The 22,034-nt window shown below is 39.9% G+C and overlaps 1 protein-coding gene across 2 annotated transcripts in view; it reads right to left on the minus strand.

Moving 5' to 3' along the window:
* esrrga (estrogen-related receptor gamma a) overlaps window positions 1–22,034 on the minus strand; it is a 173,181-nt gene that overhangs the window by 65,714 nt on the left and 85,433 nt on the right. For both annotated transcript variants that reach the window (XM_046032280.1, XM_046032279.1), the window contains exon 3: window positions 488–646. In XM_046032280.1, coding sequence (XP_045888236.1) covers window positions 488–645 — 158 coding nt within the window. In that variant the 5' untranslated portion in view covers window position 646. The remainder of the gene's footprint in view (window positions 1–487; window positions 647–22,034) is intronic.

Raw genomic sequence — 22,034 nt, forward strand, 5'->3', positions numbered from 1 at the left:
AAACTAAGAGAAAATAGAGAATTCTAAACTGCTTCGTTGATAGCTATACTTTAAAAGAAGTAAATAAAGACGCTTATTGCATATAGTCATTTTGCATTTTGCACATGGACACCCAAAAGCAGGGCAGGTTATTTTAAAGACAATTTAAAATACATATAACCTGAATATATATCCTGCTGCCAATGGAATAGCGAAAGGGAGAAATATCCTGTTTAGGAGAATAATCAATGAAAATTAAGAAAAGACACATAAGTATATAATCATATTTGAATAGATCAGAGAAAAGTTTCCTCTCTCAGTGCTAAATCTCTCTCTCTCACACACACACACACAGACCACAAAAAACAGTCTCAAAGTGCTTGCCTTTTATTTCTCTTTCATGTAAGGTTTATGGAGGTCAAGTGTCATTTTTGTTTAAAACTGAATTGAGTTTTTCACTCTCTCTCCCTCTCTTGTTGTGTGTCTTTGGTCCTCTATTTCGTCTTACCTGGGGTTGTAGAGGGCATGTGCGTCTCTCATGTGGTTGGCCTCTAGTGGATCGTAGCTCTGGTGCATCCTCCAGGCGCCAGCGCCGCATTTACTATAAGTTGACTTGGAGTTATCTTCACTGCTGCTGTTCACCAATGGCCCCTTCGATAAGTTCATTCTGTAGACAGGAGCAAAGAGAAGGTGGGGTAAAAATACAGTCAGTGCAACAGAAAAAAGTAGAAAAACAGCAGGTGGGAAAGAGCAGCTGAGACCTGACCTTTCTTATGCTACTTATGTTTAATTAGCGGTTTTGCTATCAAGTAAAACATACACAATCTTTTTAAGAAATAAAGAAAAAGTTCTAAATACACAATACACATATAAAAAAAAAAACAATCAAAAAAAATAAAATGTAGAAAAAGTACAAATAGGCAAATCAAACTTCGCCTTCTTTTGTTTACGTTAACTATTTCTCAGTACACGAATCTAATTTCCTGTTTCAATTCAAATGAGGAATACAACTATAGCAATACATAGTAAACAAAAACAATTATATATCTAAAATTGTACTAAAAAAACTTTCAATGGTCAATACATTTTAAATTTTTAAATAAAAAAAAACAAAAAAAAAACAGGTGAGGACACTAACTGGGATTCAAAAAAAAGAAGACAAGCTTTCAGAATGGTAAAGAAAAAAAACAACAAAACAAAAGTAAACTCAGCAATAAATGAACTGAACTGAGGAGACAATGCATGTGTTCTAAATGTAATGAACACACAACACCCACACATTTTCAGACATATAATCTTTTGCCTGTCTGTACGCTCAAAGTAGCAGCGGCAGTATACACAATCAGTTACAATCAAGTACGCAACTCCTTAAAACAGTGAGGACAGTGACAAGTAGGTCAGAAAAAACAGTCAGATTCGAGGACATGTAGAAAGACAGACTGACACAAAGGCCGACATGCTGAGAGCACCGACAGGCAGACAGACAGACAGCTGTCAGCTAGACAGGCAGATGCGCAGAGGACAGGTTGTGACTTTAAACCGGTACACAAGACTTTTGTCCTAGAATGTGTTAACATATTTCTGTCAAATACATCTGTCTGTGCGTACATGCATTGGTGGATGAGTTAGGCTGCTAATTGAAGCGCACCCTGGCTGTGTTTAACGTCAGAGGACTTTTACCAGTTTTAGCCTTGGAAAAGGTTTTGAGACTGAGGGAATATAAAAGTACAAGCACCGGAGGAGGGACTGCTATGTGTCAATCAAACCCAGTGCCGTCGTCAGGGGAGGAGCTGTTGCTGGGTGATAAGGTCACCGCAGGCAACAGAATCAAAATCATTGACTGCAGAAAAGAAATGAATTAAATAACAGAGAGAGAGAAAAGGGGACAGTACTTATAGCTAACGCCAAAGAGCAGGAGAGAAGGCAGGGTTTGTAATAAAAGTGGCTGGGTGGCCTACATTAAAACAAAAACTATCAGGGGAGAATCGAGCTGAGCTGTAGGAAAGAAAAGCACTTTATCACAGGCGGAAAAAATATAGAAAAAAAAAGAGATGTCAGAAAACAACTGGTAATAAAGTGATACTTCTAAAATAATGTAAAATGAATAAGAGATGCCTGCTAGCGATGCTTGAGGCATTCCTGTGCTTTGCATTTTGAGCATTTCTATGTTTTTTTTGAATAATGACAGATAAGTTAAAATAATTCAGCTTGCTTATTTAAGAATATAATTTATTAGCATTTCATGTTGAAACTTTGCTTAACAAGTCACAGTAATACTTTTATTGTTTTTGAAGATACTGACTAATCTTTTCATGCCAAACCAAACCAAACCATCTGGGAGCTCTTCTAGCCGTGCAATGGAGCTAAATAGCTACTTAATAAGATAATACATACATTTTTTTTCCAGTTATTGTTTTGGTTTGGCTGGATTTTTCATGTCACTACCACATTCCTGTGTGTGTGTGTTGTCCCAGACAAAGTGTATCAGTAAATAGAGTAGGATGTTGGTATGTGTCACAAACTGATGGACACATGTTTACCACACAAACACCGCACTGACATTTGTGTGTATGTGTGTTATGTTGTCCCACTGTAGGTTCCTGTTTAGGTGAGGGCCACATAGACAGGCAGGTAGACAGACCAATCACTCGTCTGACAGCCACCCCTCCCTCCATACATCGCACTGGGTTGGCTCAGCGAGAGGTGGAGGGCCAGGCTGTGTAATATGTAGGTTTTAGTTCCACTCTGGTGAATAGGAGGAATCGATATCTTGCTGCTGCTGCTTCCAACACTTATTGGCTTTGGTTGCGGTGTCACAATGCTATACAGACAGGCAACACTTAATACTGCTTTTTTTATTGGGGAGTGTCCTGGTGTCACACCAGACTAAGGTACATCCAGTGCCATGTACATGTGATGTTGTTAGTTTGAATCCCCATCTTGGCCTTCCAGTCGCATAAAGGCTGTTAAATGAATTGTGTATCCTTCCGCAGGTCAACATAACAGACAAAATAAATATACAGTAGAGATTAATAAACACAAAGAAAAAAGGACGAGATTAGGCTGACATTTAAAGAGGGAAGTAACTTAACAAACATTAGCCTAAACCTGAGTTTACCAAGTGCTGAGATAAATCACTAGCTAAAAGGCAAAAGGCCTTTTGGATTTTCAAGAAGTCACCTCCTGTCTGCCACTTGCATTGACCCAGGTAACTAAAACTGTTAGGGAATACAAAGAGATTCTGTTTTATTACATAAACCTTATGGCAAGGTAATCTGATATTTTCTCGTGTCTTTATTATTATTAATATTAAATTCAGGCTAAAAAGCATCTTTAAATTAGAAAATCATTTAAATCAGGCATTAACACCAGCTTGAAAGCGGCTACAGAAAAATCTTGCAAGAGAAAAAGTACAATACACATCGTACTGGCACAGTACTAAATACATATAAAGCAGAAACTGATATTTAACAAATTAAACATTTTTCACTTCCTGAATAGATTCATATTATTTTGAGGAACGTTTTATTTTCATTAAAAAACATAACTTATACATACAAAAATTAATAGCTCAGGTCATAAATATTTATATACGCATACAAAATAAAAGGAGAGAATAAAGGGTAAGAGTATTAACCTATGTGATTCTACCTAACCTATTTCACGCTGCTGTCAGTACATGTAAGCAGCACCAGCACACACACAAAAACACAATGTGAGTGTGTTGTGTAAAAGTAGGGAGATCGTGGGTGTCTTTCTGATGCTCAGTGACTCGCTCATGTGTTGCTGGCCCATCTGTGAACAGAATGACCATGACACAGTATGTGTGTGCGTGTGTGTGTGTGTGTGTGTGTATGTGTGTGTGACATGGTGATGCAGTGATTGATGAGACAGTTGCCATCCTTGCTAATGCAAACGCACCTATCCCTGAAGGGAGCAAATGCCACAACACCACACGCACGCACGCACGCACGCACGCACACACACACACACATATACAGGGCTGCAACTGCCCTACCTAATTACCCCTCTAGTCTAGCAGTTCGATGTCTATATATGTAATAAATATCCACAAACATGCCTAAATGTAGTTTCATAAACAGTTGCATAGGTGACATATGAACCGATTAATGCCAGAACAAAAAAGTAAGACCGCCTTTTCAGCATAAAAAAAACAAGGAGATCTGGAGTCCATCATAGTGAAGTAGAAGAAAATCTGTTTTCCTTTTATTCCGTTTATGTTCTTAAAACTTCCCAAAAAAACTGTGGCTCTTGATTTAAAAATTTTTCATTACCGGGCTCCTAGGTAGTAAACGCTGTTGAGACATGACTGCACAAAGTATAGTTAATCTAATGTCAGACAATTGTTAAAAATGTAAATTTAATATGTGCATGTTTGATATTATTATGAGATATTTGTAAACAAAGTATCATGAGGAGTTTGACATTTGTGTGTGTGTTTGTTTGTCTGTTGGGGAGACATTAAAATGATCATTAGATAATCACAAATACTAATACTAAAATGTGTATGAAATACAAATGTGTGTGAATATGTTTCTCTACATGTGCATCAGGGCAGGTGGGGTTCGACGCAGCCCTTTGTGTGTCTTGACTGGATGTGGATGTGTGTGTGCGTTAGTGCTAGCGACGGGAGCTGTTAGCGGGGCAGGTGGCAGATGGGCTGTCGGCCTTAATAGGGACTGAGCGGGTGCAGAAAGGTGACAGCTCCACCAGGGAGGGGCGTGTGGGGAGGAATGTGTGTGGGGGTGAATGGTGAAGAAAGACTTGGATAAAGGGGAAATGAATTATCTACGGAGGTCAAGAAAAGTGCGGATCATCCGCACAGAGGAATGCACCTCCTGAGGGCAAGAAGTGTTTATGTTTAATGCAATATAAACACTTGTTGTGTGTATATGTATGTATACATATTTTTGCGGAAAAAAAACCCAAACATTTTACACCTTGTCATTTCTTTGTAAATTAGCCAATGCCAAAAGTATTAAATGTTTGTCCTAATGACACAGATGTATTTCTACAATTTCACTTAGAGAAAATAGACATAATTGTTTCTGAATATGAAAAAGCTGCTGTCAACTTCAAACAGTACCACAGCATATCTAAAAAGGTTTGAAAACAGTGATGGGGCTGTGGGCATTTCCGAAAGGGCCAGTTCTCCTTCATCTCATTAGATATGTTTTGTGGTTATGTTGAAAAAAGCCAAATGCGACTTGCGCGAAATAATGTGAAAATGTAATGCGCTGCTAGTTTTCACAACTACAACTACAAGTCATTTAAGTCTGCACCTGCTCAGACAGTTAAAACACCCACAGAAACAAGAGCCATACCTGCATTTGCATTTTTCTTTTATTGTTACACACGGATACAGTGTTGCACATGTGAACAACATTGTGTATGAAGATGTGACTGACATATTCACACACCTGTGCACAGTTATGTGTCAAAGCAGAATTGCTGGGACAATATGAGGGGCAAAACGGGAACACTGTCAAGCTGTTTGCTCAGTTTTAAAATCATTCTATGACATAAACCAAAGTTAATAAAATTACTGTTTTGCGATTGCTTTGTTAGAATATTATGGTGTTGAATATTATGGTGAACGTTTGTAAAAAAAAAAAAAAAAAAAAAATCGAGTAAAGTCAATAGTAAAGGCAATAAGTAGTTATGGAGGTAATTGTGTTTTTTTTTTTTTTTTTAGGATTTTGTTTTTTTCCTTTATCACAAGAATCCTATGAGTGTTACTCTTCAGTGTATACCTGCAGTTGCCATAAAGGCTTCTCAAGTGTTACTGAAGCACCATTCTCTGAAAAGATGTGTTTTTGTTATGTGCCCAGATGTTTGAATATACAGATGCATAACTAGTGCTGAATATATTTGTGTGATGGTGAAGTTTAACTGTCATGTGCATTTGATAAAGTTAGTTACTTACGCCAAAGGAGATGCCAAGTGCACAGACAAGAGACAGAAAGAGAAAAGGGAGAGAGAGGCGGACCGCCCCCCCCTCAAAAAAAACTGAAGGGAGAGGTGGGGTGGTGGGCTTGCCTGTCATTCTCTCCCCATCAGGCACATACATGAAGCATGATGGGAGGATGAGAGGAGGTATATTTCACTGTCATTCGGAATGTGGCATGGTCATTCATTTCTCTTTCTCTCTCTCTCAGTATCTATCCATGTCCCTACTGTATTTTACCCTTTTGTCTTTTTGATACCCCCCACCCCCAAACACACACACACACACACACACACACACACACACACTGTCGAAACAATGACAATTTAATCATACTATACAAGGCCTGGGCATGTAGAGGGGGAGAACTATCCAACCAGCCAATCTATAGGGCTCTCCCCACGGACACAGAGGAAGAGAGAGAGAGAGGGAAGGAGAGAGAGAGAGAGAAACAGCAAACAGAAAAAGTACAAAAGACAGACAAGACGAACCTGCATCATTCTCTCGATCCTCTTTAACTCATGCACACACACTCATGCACACCCACACACATACACGGCACCTCTCCATCTAAATCTGTTCTATTGTGGCCCAGTCTCCGCTGTCTCCTCCCATTAGGAGTGAGAGGCAGCATTAGAAGTCCTGAGCATGACACGATAGGCGCGCGCACAGAATCTCACACACACACACACACACACACGCATGTATACATACACTGACCTCCTGTTCTGAAGCGCAGCTCAATTGTTTACACAGTGAACAGCTGAAATCACATTTTAGTTACTCCTTCACTAAAAATAATAAAGCCGCATTTCTAAATAAGACATAAATTAGGAAAAGCCAATATTCTCTGAAATCAAACACAGAGGTCTGTAAAACAGACCTGTTAAAATTTCACAAAAGAAGGAAAATACCAAACCCTTTTGGCAGTGGCAAAGAAGACTCCCCCCTTTCTCCTGCGTGTCTCTAAGCTAAACTGCTACATAAAGAAGGAACTTCATAAAAGTAGGCCTGAATGAGACAGAAAAGTCTGTGCGTAGCCGTCAGAAGAGTAATTTTTAGTCAAAGCACAAATGATTTGATAGATTGTGATAATAGTAATAATAAATTAAAGCACATTTTGATGTATGGACGACAGAACATGAGGAATGAGCGGATAAGCAGTGTGGAGAGAGGGAAGGGGAGGCGTAAGAGATGAGCGGTGTTGTCCCTCAGTATATATCACTCCCTCTCTTCTTTCAATCAGCGCTTTGGCATTCAAACACACACACACACACACACAAACACACACACACACACACACACTCACATACACACACACACACACATTTAACTTCACCACCAGTGCGGTGTAATGGCTAATTGAAGTGAGTGTGTGTGTGTGTCACAGCTGGTACAGTTTCCCTAACTGCTCTTTCAACACATAAAGTGACCCATGACGTACTTGCACACACACTGCGCTGATGGATTGAGCATAAATCAGAGAAATTCACATCATCAAGGCCATCCATACAAATGTGTTTGTGTGTGATAGTGTGTTTTCAATATCATGTGTATAGACGCAAATGTACGTGTACGAATATGTAATTGCATTTCTGACACAATTAGGCTACTTTTTATCTGCAGATGCACAAAAAAATGTGTGAGGGTGTGTGTTTGCGTGCATGTGTGTGTGCACGCATGTGTGCATTCATGCGTACATGTGTCCAGCGGACCCCTAAGTGCTGGTGTCAGACAAAAGCAACCCCCCCATCACACACACACACACACACACACACACACACACCCTTCCCACCTCTCTCTATCTGTCTCTCTCACTGCATCTCTCTCTCTTTACGGGACTAAATTACCACTGGAATGCCCGGACCCTTCACATGAGAGAGAGGCCACCGTACGTGTGAGTGGGTGTGTTTGTATCTGTTTGTGCGTGTGCATAGGCTTAGACAATGCAAAAACTGACACACAATGATTGCTGTAGGGACAGATGGACAGGCAAACAGACACCCAAAAAAGAGGAACAACACCTCCTCATACAGGCCACCAATAGGTCACTCACACACACACGCACAAAATGTGGACAGGCAGGCAGACATGAACCCATGCATGACAACAAACAGATGCAAATTAACACACACACTCACAGACACATGCGCACAGCCAACAAATCAGTGCGGCACATATTGACATGCTTTGACAGATGAATTAAGTAAATGATTTTATAAGGAGATTAAAAGGATTTTAATTTACGCAATCTCTCTTTGCCCCCCCTCTTCCCTCCCTCCAGTCAGCTTTACCTCTCTCTCCCTCTCTACTGCTTTCTCTCCCTCCTGGCCTGAGAAAAAGCGTGCACGAGACTGACAAAAAGGAAAAAAGGCAGAGAAAAATATAATAAATGCGCTTAATTTTCTTACACGGGACGCAAGCAAGATTCTCCTCTCTTTCTCAATAATTCCATAAATGTCAATCTTTTCATCAAGACAGTTTAAAACAACAGCAAAGGCACATTATTGTTACCTTTTTAAGTGATTAAGACATTATAACAAAGCTGCATTATTTAGGGTTTAGTTAAAAAAACAGTCTTTGCACTTGCTGATATTTTGCAGAAATAGCATGTTCGGCCTTCAAGTTTCAAGAATTTGATTTTCTTTACTTAAATTTACCCAAATTACATTATGTCACCAGCAAAATCTGAAAAAAATATAATCATTATGAAATCATTAAGGTCCAGGCATTGTTCCAAAAATAAACAGAAACAATGGACCTTGTATGTAATTTCTTTCATTGCTGCCTTATCACAATAAGATGCAACACTCTACGACATGCAGGGTGAAAATTCAGCGCTCTCTTGTGCACCCGATTAATCATTAAATCTGTTCAAATAGCAAATAATTATTACTATAACTAAATGATTTTGAGTATAATTTTTCTGGCATGTATGAATTTAGTGTGATGAATTTAAAATTTTCATCAAGGGCACACTTTGATAGAGTGCATTTAGAAACACCCAAGAAACTGTTATTCATTCAGACTTCGTTTGATTGAAGAGAAATTTAGATTTTTTTTACTCATAATCACAAACAATTTATTTGCATAACATTTCCATGTAATTACAGAAAATAATTAGATCCAGACAAAAATCATGATTGAAAACAATTCTGACTGAAATCATTCATGCTGCCTTGTGTTTCTCTTCATCTCTCACACTGCAAACCTTTGACTGAATGATCTGCACGGCCGCTGTGCAATTCTCCCCACGCGTCTCCTTCACACCTCCTGACAAAACCCACCAAATTCACTAAAGTCACTGTAGGAAATATATCTTAATGATATGCAAATGGTATGTATATGGTGGCATGAGGGGAATGCAATTATGTAAACAGCTTAAGCGGTACTTGTTGTTATTATTATTATTATCGGTATGATCATCATTATCCCTAATATTTTAATTAGTGTAGGAAAGCAGTGCCTGAGAGCAAAGGAGGGGAAGCCTGAGTAGAGAAAAGAGCAGGGTGGATGGATGGATGCATGGATGGATGGATGGACGGATGGATGACTGGAGGGATGAAGAAGCGGACAGATGGACAGATGTAAGACTGGACCAGAGGGTTTTCCAAAATATGTGAGAGCGGTCCCAGCTTATGTACAATTGCAGAAACACACACAGGTAAAGCAGGACATTCCACTGCTAACTGTGTGAAATGAAAGTGTTTTTTTCAGTTTTTTGCTTCGTTTCTAAACACAGATCTAACATCTAACCATTATGGACCAAAACACAGTCAAAAGTGTTAACTTTCTAATTCCCTATCAAAAGCAAGAGTATAATGTTTTTAAACCTGAATTGTTGTTTATTCCTAAAATACACCATGCTATTTTGTAGTTGAAAGGTCAACGCATAGACTCTGTTCAGATACAGTGTGCAGGATTGAGTCCTTACAGCTGAAAATATACTGAATTTAGACTTTTTTCTGACATCCAGTTATTTGGTTTACAATAGGAAACCAGTATGCTCAATTTGAAAGTCTTGGTTCAGATCTAAACCTTAAACTCACTAAAAGCCTGATTTATGACATTGCACTCATATTCAAAATATAACCATTAAAAATCCCTTTAGGAATTTTTATCTGTTTAATTTTTGTGTTTCAGTAAACATAAAAGTGTGCTCTTCAGGCATTTGCAATATCTATTATTAGTTGCAAATCTAATCATAACAGAAACAAGCTACCAAAAATCAGTTTCCAAAAATGATGATGTTCAGTGGTAAAGAAGTTTTATTTTGCCAGCTGCCCTTTGTAATTTGAAATTATCCTCTCCATTCCACATACTGTGTAGGTGAGAGGGTCTCTGCATGCAAAAGACACACACGTACAGATACAAAAGGTGAAACAGCTTCAAAGCACACAAAAAATGTCAGTTTTCTTTAATAATGTCATGTTCGAGAAACATATCCGTATATCATCCTGCACCGGCCTCTGCTTTGACTTTGTCCTTTCAGCTCTCCGATTTTCTACCGTAAGACCATTTTACTGTGGCTGTGATTCAGTGCAACTCATTTTAATCTATCTAATCTTTTAATTTATTATAAAGCCACAACCCCTTGGAACAAAATTCACTGGAACATATATTTTTATTTCTACACATATTTACTATAAAATTCTGGCATTAATTAATAGCAATGCAAATTTGACAGTATCAGCGCCATTGTTGAATTCATACTTACATGCAAAGTCCACTTACTGAATTACACTCATCACTTCTGAGAAATCCTTGTTTTACTTTTGAAAAAGGAAAAAGTGTGTATTGGTATATTTACTACACTTTAATCAGTCTGTTTGCCCTGTTGTGTATTTTCATAAAACACACTTTGCATGTTATGCGCACAATAATGCACACACTGTTGTCCGTTCTGCCAATCAGTTAATCTGCATTTTGAACAGCGTCTTCAACACACACGTAAAAGAGCAAAGCGTTGGCAAAAGGAGCAGCTCAGCGGCTCTTGCTTGCTTGTGTGTGTGTGTGTGTGTGTGTGTGTGTGTGTAACTGTCTCTAATTCCTGTGCGGGGCCACACGCTGAGTTGCCCGTCTGAAATTCTACCTCCTCTGGCATTTAAGAGCGCAGCTTTCCCCCTTTCCTCCTCCCTCCTCTCTTATGGGCCCTTTTCCTCCCGTCTCTCCACGTTATTCCTGTAACCTCAATGCCCTGTTACTTTGCTGATTCTCTGCTTGCACAAACACACACATAAAAACACACACGCACAAGCCAAAACACTTGCACAGGCATCCGAACATGTGGACATCCCGTGACTAAGTTGCTGTCCTAAGAACAATATGACTCAAAGTAAAGCAATGTCTTCAAAACTCAACTGAAGGAGAAACTGTGTCTCTACGTTATTAATAAGGGTGTGTATGTGTGTGTGTGTGTGTGTGTGTGTGTGCACGTGCAGGTGTTTCTGCATCTCACTCCCAGGTGGAGCGACAGAAATTTTGATCCTCTACCCACTGAGTAAGAGCTGCTGTCCGGATACTGCAGCCACACACACAAACACACGCACACACACACACACACACAGACAGACAGACAGACAGACAGTGAACGCGTGCTACTTGACAGCAGAAACAACCTTGACATGGTGCCGGCCACCTAGGCTGCATAAAATCACATACAAACACACACACACACACACACACACGCACACAAACACACTCACATACACGGCGAAAGACAGTGACTGAACTTGAATGATGAATAAAAGGGTAGGATTAAAAGGTAAAATTTACCTACTCTTGTTCAGAGTGCATTAAAAAACACTCGGATAACGGGTGTCCTACCGAATCCATCGGCGATACCGGGTCATTGTCATGTCAACGTCCTCCAGGGGAAAAACAAGAAAAATTCAGAAAAAAATCAAAGTTTTTATATCTCTCCTCTCTCTCCTCCTCTTCTTTCTCCGGTCTTTCTCTCTCTTGGTCCTTCCTTCCACTTGGAGGGAGCAATACAATTACCAGGGTCTGCGCTGCCTGCACTGATCGGCTCTGCGTGTGTGTGGATGTGAGGGAGCGTGTGTGTGTATGCGCGCGGTGTGTGTATGTGAGAGCCTGGGAGAGGGGGCTATAGGTACACACACAGCCAGCCAGCCAGGCAGTTGGGACGGAAAGCTGTGCCGCTGTCCTAATCAACGACTTAAAGCCCCGATAGCAGCTCATTAATATTAAGCAGCATTTTGCATATGCAGTCCCTCAGGCCCGGGTTCTGCTGTGATTGGTGGATACTTGACCAATGGCTTCAGGGAGGGGAGGAGTAAGGGGTGGAGACAGGGAGGGAGAGTGAGAGAGAGAGGGAGAAGAGCAGGTGGAGAGGGAGGGATCAGACAAAGAGGGATAGAGGGGAAGAGAGAGGGAGGGAGGAAGGAAAGGAGGGAGCCGAGAGGAGAAAGAGACAGGTGAGGGAAAGATTTAAAGCAAGACATCCTGCTCTCCTCCTTTTTTTCCCCCCATTCTTTGTCTCTTCATGAGCCAATCTTTCTTTTTTTGTCCCTCAGACCAAGTCTCAAAAGTCTCTCTCCATTGGTCTCTTTTTCTCATTTCTCTAATCATGTACCTGCAAAAAAAATGTGGTCTTTCTTTGCTTTTTAAACGTTAACATTTTTTAAAAATAAAAACAGAATGGCTAAACATTTGAGTTAAACCAAGTGTCGAAGCATTTTTCAGGTACACATAGCGTATTTGTGTCAGCTCAGCTCATCAAATCCAGAGACTTGCATGATCAAAGGACAAAGTGTAAGCTCGACCCTAAACACACACACACACACACACACACACACACACACAGAGTACAGCAGAGTCCATCCCAGCTCAGCAGTAAAATACAAGATTATGGCATTTCCAAGGCCCAAGTCCTTTGTTGTGGAATGATTTGGGAATGATTGGGACAACCCTTCTGCTTGCTGTTTTGTCGAGCTCCCTGCCATATTGGCACCAGCGGGTTGTATAATTCCAGTATTTCCATTATATCTAACAACTTGGAATGTGGGTATTGTCGTGCAGGAGGGATTCTCCTGCAGAATTAGCTCACTGCTCCTCAGCCTCAGAGAGAGGGGGAGACAGAGGAAAGAGAAAACATGAACGTGAGGAGAGAGGGAAGGGTATTTTCTCTAAAAAGGGAAATGGGAAACCTACAAGGAGACTCAGGTCTGCTCTGCCACAATGACGCACACACTCCCTCTTCCTTTTTTTCTTTCTTTCTTTTTCCTCTTTTCCATCTGACTTTTCTAACGTCTATCACCGGATGGAGGGTGGGGGGTGGGGGGTATGAGGGAAGGAGATAGAGAGAAAGAAATCGGAGGGGTGGAAAGGGGGAATGCAAAGATGAAAGAGAGTGGTTGTGATTAGCAGCTTTGGAAGAGGACAGATAATAAAACATTTCCTGAAACCAATCTCTGCTTTGATGTACGTGTGTGTGGATATGTGTATGCAACAGTAAGTACAACCCCTCTCTCTCTTTCACAAACATGTCTAAGCACAGAGTCAAATGTTTAACACCTCAGCTTTGCTGTTTTACAGTAAAGTGTCCAAATATTAATTACTTTACTAAAATACCTTTTTTTCACTCTTGAAATGACAACACAAAATGAGGATGTGAATATTGGTGTTGTATGTGGTGCCATGGAGAACTAAAAAGGGTGTCTCTTCCACTGTCACATTCAAGTGAAGTACACTGAAAATATAGATAGTTATCTATCAATGACAAAATAACCAAGGTAACCACATGTATTGCACATGTTAAGTAAAATCAACTGTGATTCTACTAAAAACAGGAAAAGAGAGACATACCCAACACTATGGAGACGAATCAAAAGCTAATTACTAGGTGTCTTTGTATGAATGATCAGGTTAACTTTGATTTTCAGGCTAAAAATCTAAATGAAAGTAAAATGCATCTAGTACAAGGTGGGGTCTTTTCAAGAATAAAGACACCATGAAAACATGGACATAACATACACAAAATGGTAAATATTTTTTTGGATCATCATAGACAAAAGAGGCCAAATGACATTTGCAAGGTTACAAAACACGCAGACACTTACACTCACTGACACACATACCTACATTTGTCATGTGCACTGAGGTACATGTATTCAAACGCATGTATACCCCAGATGCTATGAGGTTCATGTACACAAACACACACACACACACACACACACACACACACACACACACACACACACACATACAGTTATGATGTATCCAGAGACTTATAAGCATTGACAAAGATGAGTGTGAATCAATGCTGCCGTCACTACTGGGCAAACAAATCCTTTACCAAAAGCTCTGTCTCTAACACAAACACACACACACACACATATATATATATACAAACACACGCAAGTGCCACCTCTGTATCTGTGTAGAAAGACTAAGATACAGGAACATGTTTTTTTTTACTGTGTAACTGTGTACTGAAATAATGAAATCTGTTTGTTGGAAATTTATTTTACCCAAATAAACCCCCCAAAATATAAATAATTACCATAAATGAAACAATGAGAAGAGAACATGTCTAGCGTTGCAGTAGAGATGCAAATGTAAATTCACACATTTCAGGGTTGCATTACAAAACAAAAACATTTAAAGAAACAGTGATTTGACTCACACAGAGATAAATTTCACAACTTGTCTGTGATGAACTGATCTTATTCATGAAGGCGTATTTCTTTGTTGCAGTTTACTTTAGAAAATACACTTTTCTCAGCAGAGTTCCAGATTTTGTAATTTATGTATTTATGCAGTTTGTGTTAGAAAGAGATTTTTAGGACAGTGACAGTCAGTACAAAAACACAAGAATGAAATTTAAGACAGTTTAGTCCTCTACCACGCACACAAAATCATAAACAGAACTGTCAACACATTTGTTCCTGAAGCTTCTATTTGAAATCTATAGATGCTGTCACAACATGTCAGGGATTTTAGTTGAACCAAAAACAACCTTAACTCCTTTTCTTTATGCTTCGCTCCTCTCTTTCCCCACTGACCAGTCCCCCCTCCCTCCCCCCACCAACTATTGATTGGTTCTCAGTCAGTGTGTATGTTGACAGTGACCCCTTTAGGCCACTTCTCTCTGTCTCTGGACAAACCCAGCTGCCATGCAAACCTCTTAAACACAGAGCTATTACAGTAAGAGCAAGGGAAATACCCTGCCTGTTCTTGTGTGTGTGTGTTTCTGTGTGTTGGCTCCCTGGCAATCACATTCCCATGATTTGGACAAGACTACGGCTATTCATACTATATATACATACTATAATACTATAGAAACCCTACCCAACCCAGTCAAAATGTAGAATACATGCATGATTAATAATTGTATGTGTGTATGAATGGGCCTATTTGCATTGTATTTGTAGTTCAGTTGCTATGTGAAGGCTATTGTACTCTGTACACTGCTGATCTCTCACTCTTGTCTTTTGCCAGTGATTGTGTGTGTGCGTGTGTTTTGACCCTGTGGTGGCAGCCTGTTGACATCTGTGAAAGAATTATCCATTGAAACTCTCACTGACATCAATCACACCACTCAATAGGCCACAGCAAATTCATTCAGGGCAGTGTGTGCGTGTGTGTGTGTGTGTGTGTCTGTGCTGGTCAAAACAGTCTTTAACAAATTCAAGAGGCGGTCACTTAAGCGGCTGACCTCAGGCCACCCATCGGCACATGTGTGCCAGTCATACACACACCACTAGACTGAGGCTAAAATTGCAAACAAAGCTCCTGTACATTTGAACAAAAATATGACTTTTATGGTTATAATTAAATAGCACTTGGTGCTTTTCCTTATTGACATCCAATGATAATTAAGTTCAATTAAATTATAATTAACTAGTGGCAAAACATATTGTATTTTATTACTATAATCTTGACTGCGAAGAAAAGCTGAAGCAAAATTGAAAAGAACAAATTTGAGAATTTTACAAAACACTCAATTCTGAACTTTGCTTTTGTAAAAGAGTGCTGTCGATCCAGGAGAGAAAGAGAGCTAGAGAGCGGGAGAGATTGTAGTTCACTTCTAGCCAACAGAGGGAGCTACGGACTCTGGTCAGTTTACAGCCACGGCAGCACAGAGACTTAATCATTGTGTGTGTGCATGAGTGTGTTTGTATGTATATATCATGCAAGATTTAATCATCATAAATTTAAGAATCATACCAATAATAAAAATGTATAAATAACAATCAAAGAACCTCACATACACACACACAACAACCACACCCACAGAGTTGATGGTGCTAAGTTATCTGATCGCTCTGTCAGCAGGTACAGCAGAAATCAGTGAGGAAACAGCAAATTTGACCACAGACCCCCTTCCCAGCTCTCCAACCAGCTACCAACAGGGCCCAGAAAGAGAAAATGCAGAAAAAGACAGGAGAGGAGAGTGGGAGAGACAGAGAGTAGGTGTGTGAGAGCTTCTCAAAGCAGGAAGGAAAAAGTGAGATGGAGACATGTCAGTCACTGAACTGTCATATAGATGTAATAGCAGTGATGTTTTTTGCAGTCACAAGGTGTTATTAAACACTAAACTTAAGCTGCAGTTCATTTTCGGCTGTGTGCTAGTGAGTGAGTGTGTTTATCCGTGTTTAAGTTTTAGTATGTTGCTTTGCAACATTAGGACAATATTTTGAAACCTTATTGATCCCTTTAGGATAATCCGGTTGTTGCAGCAGCAGAAAGTAACATAATTAAGTATCAATAAAGAAATCAAATATAAAAACACAGTGAGAGTGAAATAATATGAATGAATATATGTACATTAAATATTAAACCTTCTTACTAATAATGAAATAAGGACCAAAAAAAAAAACGGATTACAGAAGTGTTTTCATAGTTGCAATTAAGGTTTCTCTAACGTGATCAGATATTGATAAATGTGATAAATTACATGAATTACATGAATAATGCCTCATCTTGATACTTGACCTAAAAGCCCCAACTAAAAATGTCCTGACTTTAAAGAGGTTGCCTTGCTCTGCACTCAATGTGAGAACATTTGGTTCTCATAAAGATACATACACGAACACAGACCCCACATGAACTCACGCGCCGTAGAGTTAAATTCATTACAAACAACTAAAACAACAGTAAGGATTTGATTAGGAAGAAAGGTAGTGCAAGGAAATGACGCCATGTGGAACATAAGTTTCGTTTTCACTTTCCGGCTGAGCTATTACATCGCCACACCACTGAAGAGAAAAGAAAACATGGGTGTATAATCTATGGAGGAAAACAAACTATGGTGGAAAGCTGGCTCGATGATCAAGTTAAAGACAATTTTTTGGACGTGCGCAAACAAGAGGAGGGTGTGAAGTGTGGTTGTTTCAGGTGGACAGGCCAATTGTATCTAAATGTGGACACTGGACACACATATTAATACCAGGTGTAAATGTAATAGTTTAAAATTATATCTAGATACAATCTGGATACAAGACGCATTTTAATGCCAGGGGTCAGCGTAGGCCAAGCACACATTGTACACGTAAAGGTACTGTATCCTGACACACACATAGGTCACACACTAAGTAGCCACTGCAGGTGAATTGACGTTTTCAGAGGTTTCATCTTCCACAGTCACAGAGGGTGACACACACACACACACACACACACACACACACACACACACAGGCTTGGATCTATTTGCAGAACAGATGCGTAGATGAGTAAATGAGCAGATGCAGCAGTTTGGTCAACTGATTAACATTTTGTATGCTTACTGATGCCACATGCTGGTAAAATTAATAATTGGTGGATACATCATTAAAGATTACCTTTTGAGATGTCATGGCTTTGGTTACTACATTTATTTCCACTTGTGTGTGTGTGTGTGTGTGTGTGTGTGTGTGTGTGTGTGTGTGTGTGTGTGTGTGTGTGTGTGTCTCCACGCAGGCATATCCAGGGAGGGAAGGGGCAGTGATGGTGATCAAGGCCAAGGAGAGAACACCAGCTGCTGGGAAAAGCTGCTGGGTTTAGGGGGCTTTCTGGAACCTGTCACCAAATCTCTATCTGGGTAACCTTTGGAGGAGGGTATGTGGACATTACACACACAAGCACACACACATGTGCGATAGACACTAAGGCTTATGCAATCCCGCATCAACAATTAAATCTCATTCCAAAACATACCGTATACAGTGCAGTGTAATGGATTTGTGTGGTGTGTGTGAGCAGTTTCAAAAAGGCAAACACAAATACGTTTAAACATAATTTAACCACACCGATGACAGTCCTGACACATACACAGTCACACGTGCACTCAGATAGACATGCTTATAATCTTAGAGGATGTATGTTGTGATTTCTTTAGAACACAGAGCCATGTGACAACCCTGTTATTCCATCCAAAGGTCAGGCAGGATTCACAGCTAGGAAGACAGAGGTATGTGCGACAGAGAGAGATACAGACAGATATTTTATAGAGAGGGGGGAGGACAGAGATGCGTGTATAGTAAGGTGACAAAAAGAGGGTAAGAAAGAAAGTCATATGGAGAAGGTGACCTTAGCGTTTATAAAAAGGGAGCATTAACCTCCTAAATGCATTTAGATCACCAATATACATACATATACCTCATGTGTCCTTGTTTAAAAAATTACATTTACAAGTAAATGTATTTTGTATGGTGTTTCAGTTAATAAATGCTGCTGTTATCTAGTTCAAGTTGCATCAAGTTCAATTTGATTAAGAGGATAGAATATTTTTTCAGAATCCCCCCCCCACACACACACACACACACAAGGTTGGAGGGAGGGATAAAATGTAAATATTGACAATATTTCCCATTATTGTATTTTAATCATTAAAAAATAAATACTTTTTAAAAATAAAGGGTCCACCCAGGTAAATCAGATGACCATCCAAGAACTTTCGTCTGGCTACAGGACTGGGTCAGTTGCAGTCCTGTCAGTGGTCAGATTGAAGGTTGGCTTTCATTCAAGAGCGAAAGGAGTGACCTCATCAATAAGGGACAGGGAAAAGGGGAAGGCTTTGGGCTGGACTGGGGTGTAACCTCATCACAGGTGGACACACAGGGCAGACATGATAGATGTCAACACTGAAGGTGTGTTAGTGTGCGTTAGTTGAGTATGGATGTAATTTACATTCAGTCAATGTTCATTTACTGTGTGAATACACAGAAACACACGTGCATCCTCCCAGTCCAGCTTCTATTCTACACCTAAGACGCCCAAGTCTGTCTCATGCACCAACACACTAGAGATAAAATGTTTCTTTTTGTTTTTCAAAAGAAATAGATACACTCTTTTATCACAACGTTGAATTGTGTATATCCTGCCACCTGTTTTTGAGCACACCTTCAATTTGTTTGGTAGAAAAACAGAGGCAAGCTGCCAGAAATTCAGGAGAAAAAAGACTAAAAAAAGTTTTTAGACAGAAATACAAATAGATAATTTGTGTATCCAACAAAAACAAACTTTTTAATATTAATGATTTTATCACCACAACTCTATTTTCTTACTTTCTCTTGACCTAATAATCTCTCTGAACCTCACTGCCACTACCACACTCACTTTCTCTCCATCCCTGCCCCCCACACCACCCCCCCCCCCCCCCCCCCTTCCCATCCTCAGGTTTTGATATATTCCCAGGGATAAATTATAACTGGGATGTAATTATACACAGAGTGAGTTTATCCTGGGTAAGAAAGCAATGAGGGTGTGTGTGTGTGTGTGTGTATGGGTATCTCTCGCTGCCTGTGTGTCTGTATAAAGCAGTGTCTTGTATTGAAATAGGTGACTTCGGAAAGGTGCGCTCCTTTAATTACGCCGCTCTCAAACAGAACATGAGTGGGCTATTCCACTGGGATTAGTTGTCTCTCAATGCTGTCTCTTTGTTAACGCAGCACACATAAGACATGTGCATACTCAGACACAAATGTATGCCTGCCAAAAAAGCCAGCCTCTCCAATAGTTCAACACTCAATTTATTCAAACTGAGGTGCAAGCCAAGTGAATAATTCCACTACTAATAAAGACGGTAAGAGAGAGTGTAAGCACAGAGGAGATGAAGGGGGGAAAGGGATAAAACAAGAAGAGAAGAGAGGGGGGTAAAGGGTTGAGAGGAAAGGTAAGCCTACAGAAAAAAATTATTTTCAAGGACAACAAAATGTGAAATCTAACCTCAACATCAATAGCCAGTTTCAAACTGGTGAGTGTGGATATTTGATTTGCACCACTTGTGTTTGTGTGTGTAGGTTAAAAACAAAGTTAAATATTAATGTTAATTAATTAATTAATTATTGTTCATTAATGTTTCAACAAACATAAACCCAATATTAGTATGTATTGGCTGAGTAGTAGCAAGTAATAAGAAATGTCAGCACATAAATGCAATGTTTGAGATTAAAACAGCAAGGTATTATTACCAAAACTTTTTAATTTTGTTAAAACTAGCCTAGTAGACCCAAGTACAGGACTAAGAGAGGAAGGAGTTAGATAAAAGAGGAATACTTATTGCAGGGTTGATGGGATTGGATATTGAGCCGGGGACGAACAAAGCAAAGGGCTAGATTAGATGTGTGCAGAACCGGGTTGGTGGCTGCTGTGCAGAGCAGGATGGAAACCGTAGTGAGAGTCCAGAGTGCAAGAGACTGGGCAAGGTAGGTCCAGAGCAGAATCCGGGAATCCCTGAATATTCTAATCCCAAAAGTGAAAGTCCCAATGACCTACTCGAATATTGGGGTCCAGCCCTAATGCTATGGCACAGCTAACAATGCTAACCAGTTGGGATCAGCCATCACAAACATGACAACAAACAGACAAGACAGTACTGACCCATCACTTGCGTAAAACAGCAAAGCTAACTTTACTCACCTGTCCAGCAGAAACAGAGCAACGTCCGCATCAGTTTTCATTCCTTTCAAATCTGAGACATTTCTCCAGCATTGATACACCTCAACAATGTTAACATGGGTCTTTCCTTGCCTGGTCATGGAACTTGTTTCACAATTTGTACTCTTCAGATCTCTTCCACTTTTGCTGTTTCTCGACCATCTCTCAATCTGCGCCTAGAGTCACGTAATGAATCCAGCATGTATGCAGCATGAATGTTAACGCTGTTTACAGTTTTCTCTCTCCCACTGCTCCAATGCATGAGGGCTCTACCGCCACCTGTTGCTGATTGGCTGGAACAATGTTATGGGGATCACTCTGAGCCACTTTCTTTGTTCCATTTACAGACCCAGGGCTGAGTAGGAAAATCTGATTTTTTTCAAAGCAGGTACAAAACGGAGAGCTAGCAAACCATAAAGAAAGTTTCGCTGAATTTAACAAAAAGTCCATTGCATTAAAATAGCTTAGTATCACTTTCAGGTCCGGCACACCTGTCTCTGGAATGGTACTTTCCAACAGACATATACGTTGTTTTGGGGAACAGTCATATGTACTGTATATACTGTAGGTCATTTCATATCCCAATAACAAAACATATCCCAATATAGAACATTTTTTGTAAATTCAATGAAATATCAGTTACTGTTACTGTTGGGATTAACTCATGATATTTCTCTGCGTCATAAAGGTGGGGTATGCAATTCTGAAGAAAGCCAATACCATGACAAATACCAAGATATATAGTTAAAAACAACACAGCAAGTGATGTAATCAATGTAAGCTAGGTTGTGGCTTAGCAATCTGTTGCTACTTGCTGCTGCAAAGCTAACATGAGAGGACGAGACGGTCCTAGAGGCAGAACAGCAGCTCCAGTCTGCGATACAGCTCTCCTGCTGCTATAGCTAAGCTTATTCTTGATGAACTAGAAAGTTAGCTGAATGTTCGTAGACAAGTCATTAAATGTTACCTGACATAGAAATCATGGCTGGAACTACTGGATTAGTGATGTGTGGCTTGTCTATTCAACAGACTTCTCTCTCAGGTTGTAGCTCCTCCTTTATTGCTTGCATGTACTGAGTCCTCCTGTTCAGTAGTCCTTAACCATTTCTGAGTAAACTTCACTCTCCTCCATGTTTGTTTATTCTGAATGCAAATTTCTTCCCTGCAACACTGGCACGTGGGGAAGAACTAGGGTGACCATATT

The sequence above is a fragment of the Micropterus dolomieu genome, linkage group LG20 (genome assembly GCF_021292245.1).
Source record: "Micropterus dolomieu isolate WLL.071019.BEF.003 ecotype Adirondacks linkage group LG20, ASM2129224v1, whole genome shotgun sequence".
Lineage (NCBI taxonomy): Eukaryota > Metazoa > Chordata > Actinopteri > Centrarchiformes > Centrarchidae > Micropterus > Micropterus dolomieu.